The sequence below is a fragment of the Talpa europaea genome, assembly GCF_964194135.1.
Source record: "Talpa europaea genome assembly, chromosome: 2".
Lineage (NCBI taxonomy): Eukaryota > Metazoa > Chordata > Mammalia > Eulipotyphla > Talpidae > Talpa > Talpa europaea.
In genome coordinates this window covers 96,864,824-96,874,310 of record NC_140068.1, presented here as the reverse complement: position 1 = coordinate 96,874,310, position 9,487 = coordinate 96,864,824, and the positions used below count along the sequence as shown (strand labels likewise).

The 9,487-nt window shown below is 57.2% G+C and overlaps 1 protein-coding gene across 1 annotated transcript; it reads right to left on the bottom strand.

The window, feature by feature from the left end:
* Positions 1 to 2,841: 2,841 nt before the first annotated feature.
* Positions 2,842 to 6,482, bottom strand: BAK1 (BCL2 antagonist/killer 1; the record flags this gene model as incomplete). Its single annotated transcript, XM_084228628.1, has 5 exons — positions 2,842 to 2,946; positions 3,068 to 3,248; positions 4,616 to 4,759; positions 5,356 to 5,488; positions 6,413 to 6,482. 5 exons carry the CDS (start codon positions 6,480 to 6,482, stop codon positions 2,842 to 2,844), a joined length of 633 nt encoding a protein of 210 aa, XP_084084754.1.
* Positions 6,483 to 9,487: the final 3,005 nt, after the last annotated feature.

The window sequence follows — 9,487 nt, the reverse complement described above, 5'->3', positions numbered from 1 at the left end:
AGACCCCGGGCCACCCCTTCCCCAGGCGGGGCCTCCGCAGCCCGGGGCGCACGCCCCGAGGAATCCGCACCTCTGGGTGGAAAACGAAGTTACCGTTTCAGAAGAAGTACAGATTTTGAGGAACTTTTGAGAACTTAACTTCCTCAATAAATGAAGAATCCATTTCCACCTCCACCCGCGGGTCCTGTCGGTCCCTCCTGACTCGGGTGACTCCCGGCGCGCTAAGATTTCGGTTTTGTGAACTCCACCGAGACCGCACAAGTGGGCGGGTCGAGGGCAGAGGGGACATGTTCACAGCTTTCTGGGACTCCACAAGCCTTTCAGGACAGGGTGCCAACTCCTCTCTCAGAGGGGCACAGACGGCCACCGCTTCTGGCACTGCCCAGTCGCTTTCTTCCAGCTACGGCGCCGTCTGCTCTTCCCTGGGCTCACGAGTCCTCCCGCTCCGGCGGGCATGGAGGGGGCGGGGCGCCCGAGGGCCCCGCCCACTAGCGGGCACGCTGCGTGCGCTATGCGGCGGCAGCCATCTTAGACTCGGGCAGCCCGTCCACCTCCCGCTCCCGAGGGGCGGCGCGCCCCGTGCGCGCGGGGCTGGAGAGGCGATTCAGCTTCCTGCACCCCAACCCCTTGGTGGGCTTGTGTTCACTACACCAACGACCCTGTCCCCACCTCTCCCCTCTTCATGTGAAACCTCGAGCAGGCAGCTTGGTGGCAAGTACCAGCTCCCCGTCCTTTCTTACCTGGTGATCCTAGACCGGTACATCAGTATCCTTATCTGTAAAGCGAGAGTTTAAGGCCCCGCCCCCCACCCCTACCGTCAGGTCACCCACTATAATAGTGCTGATTGCACATGGATGATTAACTCAGTTTGAAGTCCGGTACATAGTCGTGTGTTCCATAAATGTGGTGTATGAGCTTTTCCTGCAGGAGATTGCGGGGTGCCTTGCAGCCACCACCCTTCCAGCCGCGCTAGGCGTGGGGGAGGGGAGCCCGCTCCAAGGTTGTATCTGTACACCGCCTCTTTGAAGACCAACTCCCAGGGCCAAGGGACCTGGCAAGCCCGCCAAGCCGGAGTGCTTGAGGACTTGCATGTAACCATTTTGGAAGGGTGTCAGAAACAGACCAGGGTGCCTAGGACTGCAAAGACTGTAGATTTTGGAACATTAAAACGCCCCCATGCTTGTTATTTTTATCACCCCTGGCTGTGTCCCCATAGGGACTCCCAGGCAGCACAAAACTCTTAGAATGAAAAGCCCGCCTGTGCTAGCTGTAGGGGCAGCGGGAAGAGGGAGCTGGGACTTTGTGTTCCAAGCAGAGTCAATGTGGGGGAGGACTTTTTGGGCCACAGTGGGTGGTGGCCTCAGGACGTGGGAGGAATTTAGGCCAAGTCTGAGGTGGCCTGTGGGGGTCCTTGGACATGCGCAGCAGCTCCTCCATCAACTCTGCAGCTAGAGCCCAACATTTTGGGGTTCCCCAATTTTCTAAGGGGGTAGAAAACTTGCTCAGAACTAGAAAAAGGGCAAGTGTCTGGAGAAGGGGCTAGAGAGAGGTGGAGAGAGGCCAAGGCCTGTTAGGGACTTCAGATCCCCCACCCAGCCCTCTATAGGATCCAGAGGCATTCTGAGGAAGAGGAAGCAGAGGGTGCAAAAATTACTGAGCAGCTGTGGGGGGATGGCAGTTTATTTTCAAATACACTCAGAGGGTGGGGGGTGGTCAGCAGGTTCCATCTGCATCCCCTCCCTGCATTTGGCTTAATCAAGAACTTCTCTCCTCTTATCTCCAAGCCCCTAGGCTGTGCAAGATAGACAAGGCACTCCCACCCTACACACAGGGGGGTGGTTTCGGCAGGTATGGAGGGTGGAGGGATTGGAGAGTAGAGTTCAAGTATTCAGTTCTCCCATCCACACCCCCAGATTACACTGTGCCCAGGCCCTCGAGGGAGGATCCCAACCCTGGGGTTCCTAGTGGGAACTCTTTCTGGGAACCCTCAAGGTGAGCACCCTCTCCCTTTCCCTGACAATAACCAACCACAGTCTGAAACCCTATATTCTGGACAAGGAGGAGGACCCAGCACTACCCTCAGCCAAGGCCTTGCCCTTCCTATTGTGGAGTGATGAAGGGCAGGTGAATGGGTTGGAGCAAGTGGTAACGTGAGGGGAAAGGAGAAAACCGAGGCCCTTAGGAGGCAGGCTCAGATGAATTCATACAGCTCTGGCCTATACCCTCACCCCACACTCCAGGCCCAGAATCCCTGAGTCCAACTGCCAAGGAAATATGGGGCAGGGGAATTGAAGCAGAGGGACATGATGCTTAGCAGGGCCAGGACTGAGCATCAGGCCAACTCAAATTCTGAACTTCCAGAGCAGTTAAATCCCGAGGAACATAGGGAGGCAAACAATCCCCATGCCCCAGATATCTTGGCCTTGGGCACGTGGTGAGAACGCAGGGATCCTCCCAAGGGTATTATAAAAAGCTAAAATAAACCATTAAAAACTCCTTGGGGTGAGAAGTGGTTCCCAGCCTTACTCCCCCCAAGTTGTCATCCTCCCCAAAGCCCAGAAAACAGGGCTGAGGGGGGGGTCTCACAGAACTGAGTGGAAGCTACAACCCCTCTCTGATAGGATGAGGCCCAGGGAGGGGGTCCATTTAGCACCATGCAATTTTGGGGCACCCTGCAGACTGACTGACCCTGGACAAGGGGCCTCCAGAGCTTGAGTGCCCAACGTACTAAAGCTTCTGTACTCATGAGGAGGAGCCCCTGTAGGGGAGGTTAGGGGAGAAGGCTTGACTGAAGTCCAGGCAGGGGTCTTAGCTGGGACCCCAAAGGGCTCCTCTGGGGGGTCATGACTTGAAGAATCTTCGTACCACAAACTGGCCCAACAGAACCACAGCCAGAACTATCAGCACATTCCGGATGGGGCCGTTGCCCAAGTCCAGGGCTGCCACCTGTCAGGAGAGACAGAAGGCTCGTGGAGGGGCAGGCGGCACTTACGGGCACCCCAGGACCAGGGTGGGACTGGGAGAGGGGCTTCTACAGCAGCCGTGAGCAGGTTGCTAGTGCACTCACCCAGCCGCCCCTCTGTGCGATCCAGCGGGCAATGCAGTTACGCAGAATAAATTCAGCCACGAAGCGGGTCACCTGGCCCAGGAAGCCCGTCAGGCCGCGCTGGTAGACGTGCAGGGCCAGGCGGTAGCCGAAGCCCAGGAGAGCCACCACTCGGCCCCAGTTGATGCCGCTTTCAAACAGGCTGCAGGCAGAATGTCAGACATGGTCAGTACAGACCTCCTAGGGGGCCCTTCAGCCTGCTTTCCCTCTGTCATACCCAGGTTCCCCCCACCTGTCTCCCAGCTGGAAAACAAAATGGCTTAGCTGTGAATCAGGGCAGCAGAGGCCCCAGGCTGGCCTCCGTTTGGGAAGAGCCTGTGTCCTGTGAAAGGAGAGAGCTCAGAGGGTGTATGAACGAGCTACTGCTGGGGTGCTGTGCCAGTGCCGCGGGGACAACAGGGCATATGGACAGGGTGGAGGGCAGAGCGAGGAGAGAGGCAGCAGGGAGATTACCTGTGGGTGTTGCTGCTGGCCTGGCAGCCCGAGGGACAGCAGAGAGAAAAGGACAGAAGAGGAGGTGTTAAGACGGGTCCTGGAATCCTAGTGGGGTTACCTCTAGGGACACGGCAGGGCATTTTAGCTCTAAGCACTATTTCTCAATCTATTACCTACTCCTGTGTTCACCCGCAGATACAAATCTACTGAGAGCAGCCCTCTTGCCCCCGATCGTGCTAACAACAGGTAACACCTTGTAACGTGGACACCGTGCCAAGCCTATTTCCCTTGTTTTATGGATGAGGAGATGGAAGGCTAGAAAGTCCATAAAACCAGTAAGTGACAAAGCTGAGGTCTGGCCCAAGTATTAGTCTCTACCACGCTCAATGCCTCTTGGACCAGATTTTAGCATCATTTCCAGAAGCCATTTCCAGGACCTGGTAGAGGTTAGTGACCTTACCATTTTTGGTGTGCCGTGTGGTTCTAAATTGGAAGGAGGGCCTCCCTGGTGGCACAAGGGGTTAAGCACCGCACTATGAAGCAATTCGCAGCCTCTGCAGCACGAGTTCCATCCCCGGCTGATCAGGGAGCAACCCACATGGTGCAGCGGACCTCTCCTGTCTCACCCGCTGCTCCCCTCAGCAGTGTATTTCAGTTCTTCTGCCTGTTCTGTTGCCCACTCTGTCTCTGGTGAATCCTCTCACCCCCCGCATCTCTGGCCTGTTCCCAACTCTCAGATGCATAAATAAATCTTAAAAAAAAAAAAGAAATTGGAAGGACAGCTATGAGCTATCTGGGGCTGGACTGGGGCACTCTGGGGACACCCCCATCCTGGGCCTTCTATATTCTGGCCTAATGGCCAAGCCCTACCTGCCAAAACTCAAACGCTGTGAGCTGATACACGAAAGATGAGGAGTCTGGCACTCAGAGACAGAGACAGGGGCCCGAGGCCACAGGTGAGGTAGCAGCAAACACGGGGTCTCCTCAAGCTGACAGAAGTAGGTGTCTCCCACCCCATGGGTAAGGCAGTGTGTGGTGGCGACAGCACAGCAGAGAGGCCGTGGTCCGCGTTACCTTTTAGCGATCTTGGTGAAATACTCATAGGCATTTTCTGCCGTAGGCTGCAGCTGATCCAACATGATCTGGAACTCCGAGTCGTAGCGCCGGTTGATGTCATCCCCTATGAGGGCGAGCTGCCGACCCACCTGCCCCATGGTGCTGGAGCAATAGGAGACAGGTCAGTGAGCAGGGTGTGGGGCACACAGCAAAGGGGGTTCACCTGAGACACCCCCAGTGGCCTGTGTGCCACTTGACAGTGTTCTCAGATACAAAGGCTGGGTCCGGGACAAGGGATATGTAGAGCCTCCCTGGTGGTGCAAGGGGTTAAGCACCGCACTGTGAAGTAATCCGCAACCACTGCAGCACCAGTTCGATCCCCAGCCGGCCAGGGAGCAACCCACATGGCGCAGCAGACCTCTCCTGTCTTGCCTGCTGTTCCCCTCAGCAGTGCACTTTGGTCAATCTGCCTGTTCTGTTCCCCACTCTGTCTCTGGTGGATCCTCTCACCCCCTGCATCTCTGGCTTGTACCCCAGCTCTTGTATGCATAAATAAATCTTTAAAAAAAAAAAGGGGGACATGCATGTGTTAAAATGGGTACAAGGTCTGGCATGGGGTGGGAACCCAAGATGAAAAAGAGGCAACAGTGGGAAAAAGACAAGACCCTCTGCCCCCAGGCCTTCCAGCTGCCAGTACCGGGTGCAAGCCTCCCCCCCCCCCCGCCCCAAGATGTCCTTGTAGGAGGGCTATTGCTCACCTGCTAGGTTCTGGGGGCAAGGTGACCATCTCTGGGTCAGCAGGGGCCCCTGCCCCCTCAGCCTGTTCCTGCTGATGGCGGTAAAAAACGTAGCTGCGGAAAACCTCCTCCGTTTCCAGGGCTACCTGCTCCTCTGAGAATAAAGTCAGGAATCAGGGAGGAAGAGCTGGGGCCAGCAGCTTTGTGGATGGTTCACGAGGCCCTGCCCCTGCCACAGCTATCCTCACCCCTTAACTCTAGCGCTCAGTTAACACCAAGGGCTTGTTCTTTGCAGGGCATCTTGAGGCCCCTTTCCATAGAAGCCTCACAGTGCTCATGCTTGGCGAAGTCGGTGATTCCCTAGTTTACAGATGGGGAAACTGAGGCACAAAGTGTTTAAGTAATTTGTACACGATCATATCTAGAGCAAGCAGTGGAACCAGGAGATAATCCCAGGTACTTGGGATTATTTCCGGAGTTTGTTTTAGTGTGTACAAGGGACCCAGCCCTTAGGACTTAGCGACTGTGGGGGCCTGAAAAATCACACCCAGAAATAGTGATAGAAGTGGGACCTGACCCCAAAGTCCAGAGAACAGCTTTTAGTGGACTGTGAGCTTCAGGCTTCCCTGATGATCCTCTGGGAAGAGGGAATTAGGGCAGCCATCTTACTTCCTCCCCAACAATTGCTTTCCATGTTTAGCAGTCCTGACTCCGGGCTAAGCCAGCTTACTTCCTTGTTTCTCTGAGTGCAGGGATAAGCTAGCCACACCCCTTTTTTCTTTCCTCCTCCTCACCTCATCACCCCCCTGCTCTGGGAATGGCACAGTGCCCACCTCACGTTCACGCCTTGGCCTCCAACTCTCCCCAGCCCAGGCTCCTCCCCACTCCCAGGACTTAACCTTGACCACATTCCAGCTTGTACTGGGTGGGGAGATACTGCTCTCCTTTATCCAAGGTAAAGGAGAGAAACTGGGGCAAGAAGTCCTGCCTGGCCCTGCCTACTGCTGCCCTTTGCATCCTCACAGATGGCCCTGGTGGTTATGGGATGGGGGGGGTGGGGGGGCAGAAAGACCCTTACCCGAAGTGGAGGATGGGTCAGGCTCTTTGCACCCCTGACTGGGAGGCCCTGGGCCTTGCCCGGATGCCATTTTTCAGGTCCCGGCAGAGGACAATGTTAGCCTGCAGAGATGGGTGAGAAAAAGCAGAGATGGGGACAAAAGCTGAGATAGTAGAGAGGATCCCCTTCCCAGTAAGACCCCACAGTCCGGGCCTTCCCCGGTGGCGCAGCGGTTGAGTGCTGGGTTGCGAAGCTGCCCGCAGCCTCTGCAGCGCCGGTTCGATCCCCAGCCGCCAGGCGAGGGTCCCACATGGCGCGCAGACCTCTCCGATCCCCAGCCGTCGCTGCTCCCCTCAGCAGTGTGCTTCGGTCCTTCTGCCTGCTCTGCTCCCCACTCTGGCTCTGGTGAATTCTCTCACCCTCCCGCGCTTCTGACTATACCCAGTGCTTGTATAAATAAATAAATAAATCTTTAAAAAAAAAAAAAGAAAAAGAAAAAGACCCCACAGTCCTAGCTCCAACCACTCTTATTCCTCTGTCGTGATGCCTGTGGAGTCTGCTGGTGGAACTCGAACTTCAAGGAGACTGGTAGAGAAAGGCACAGCCAGGCCTGCATGTCCCCCTAGGCGGGGAGCCGCAGCAGTGCCCCTTGTCAGTCAATCAAGTCACATCTCATCTTACTTGTGGCTGAGGGAGGCTAGTTTCAGAGGTGGGGCCACTTTCAGTTGCTCCTGGAGCCTCCTGCACCCTACCCGTCACCCACTGCTGCAGTCTTGTCACGGTCCAGTCAGAGACCCGTGAAGGCCACCCTCGAAGGTCCCACTTCCCCTTGGCTGGTCAGAACACACCTGTTTTCCAACTCAGGCCTGTGAGCTGCGAACGTTTCCTGATTACCCCGACAGACCTCTCCCGGGGGTGTTGGGCAACAAAATGCACATGAACCCAGCTAGGAAACCTCATCCCCATTTTACAGGTGGGAAAAGGGAGGCACAGAGAGGTCCCAGTGGAGGCCACATGGCTGGTCAGGGAGCCAGTGGCTTATCTGAATGCATCCACACATTTAATTTTCACATTAGATTTACTTTCCTGGACCACGGAGGGTATTCTCTCCAGGAAACCTCCCCCACCTGCATGCTTCCCATTCCTGCCTTGCAGTGAACTGGAGCTGCCTTCCCTGCAGCCCTCCAACCTGCCTCCCATTCTTCCCGCCTCTGCACAGGCCTCCCCCGTCCCCAAGCACAGCCTCGTTGCCTGCCGGCCCTGGCCACAGCCCACATCTGCTCTGTGAATCCTCAACAGAGGGAGTATTTCCTGGACATAGCTGTGGTTTCACTTTCAATTTGCACCCCTTCATTTCCCTTCTACCCCAAGGCTGCCTCCATCACCCAGGCAGGGTACCCTCCGATCCCCAGCTCAGCCCTGCCCCAAGTCAAGCCCACCGCTCCCTCCTCCCTGGGAGAGGTTGGTGTACCCGCCCCGGCCCATCTCTCCCTCTCAGGCCTGGGGCCACTTTCAAAAAGGCCCCCAGAGCTCTCCCAAAAGGGGTGGGGGAAGGCTGGACCGCCTGTGCACTCAGCTCTCCACTCTCAGGCATGGGCAGACCTTCCCCTCCTCCACCCCAGGGCGCCTGGGACATTAACACAGACCTTTGCTTGGCACAACCCTATCCCGGTAGTTCTTTCCCGCTTTCCCGTTCCCTGAAACCTGGCACCCCAAAACAGCAGGGCCAGAGGATGCTGACTACACCTCCAACTCCCTCTGCCACTACCCCAGGGCCTCAGTATGGGGCAGCGGGTGGGTCCTCAGTGTGGACCCCCGGATTAGAGGCTGGTGCCAACCTGGGCATACCCCTTCCCCATCCAAGTGGCCTGACTTCCTGGTAAGGGGAGTCCATTGTACCCCACCTGTGGGGCTTGCTGGGCCCAGGATGTTCCCCAGGGGGAGATGCTTGGCTGAGCTGCAGACTCAGTCTAGGGTCCCTGGGGCAGCAGGAAGCATAGTGAAAGTTCTCCCCCTGCCCTTGACCTTGGTTCCGACCTCCTTTCCCATCCCCCAGATTGCCGAAGGACCTGGTTCTTTGGCACCGATTCTCTGGCACCCGGGGCAAGAGCAAGAGAGGAATCTGTGGGGAGCAGTCCAAGGAGCAGGCCCCAGCCCCGGTTGGTGGGGCTGCCCAGGCAGGGCTGGAGGCCTCTTCCTCCCCACCCGGCCCCCTGCGGGCTCCCTGTCCCACCCTAGGCCCAGGGCTGCCAAGATCAGGGAGGATGGGCAGGACCCTCCCGGCTTACCTGCCCGGACCCAGGCCCAAGCCCGGGATGGCTCAGCAGGGCTGAGGCCGGAGGTCCTGAGGGACCAGCAGCTGCTCCCAGGGGGGCTGCTTCCAGGAATGGGCGTCAGCGAATGCCCGCTGTCCGGGTGCAGCCTCTTAGGGCGGCCCTGGGGGCCCGCAAGTCAGCTGCGATCATAGAGGTGCCGGCTCCTCCCGGCTCCAATCAGCTCCCTCTAGAGGAAGTTGCTCTGCGGCTGCCGGATGCGGATGCGCGCTACTCAGGCCTGCAGCCTGGGGGCCGGTCTGGGTGGGGGTGGGACCCAGGGCCCTCGCCAGCCAGCCGGATGGCTTCCCACCCCCACGGCTTTCCCACTGTGATTCCCAGTCTATCTCCTGGAACTTTCCCCCCTGCCGGCAGTCAATACCAATAAAACAGTCAGCACAGTGACTGCTGTGGGCCACTCACTTTAGCAGCCAGATCTCATAGGATCTTCACAACCTCCTTGGAAGTGGGTGCTGTTCACACCCATTCTACAGATGAGCAAACTGAGGCTCAGATAGTTTAAAGAACTCTCCCAAAGTCACCGAGTTGGGTTTATAATTAAACCTGTACGTGCCATGGGGGAATAACTATGCTGAATTGTGCTATAACACAATTAGGACAGTGCGCCCCAGTGGTCTCTGGAGACAATTAGGAGGTGCCAGCAGGGAGACAGAGACCGTGTCTGTGCTGCTCCCTCCGGGCTGCAGGCTGGAAACTGAGAGGGGAGAGGAGAGGGAGGGCAGACACTATCTGACCCTGGGGAATGGCTCTCCAGTCAGCCACA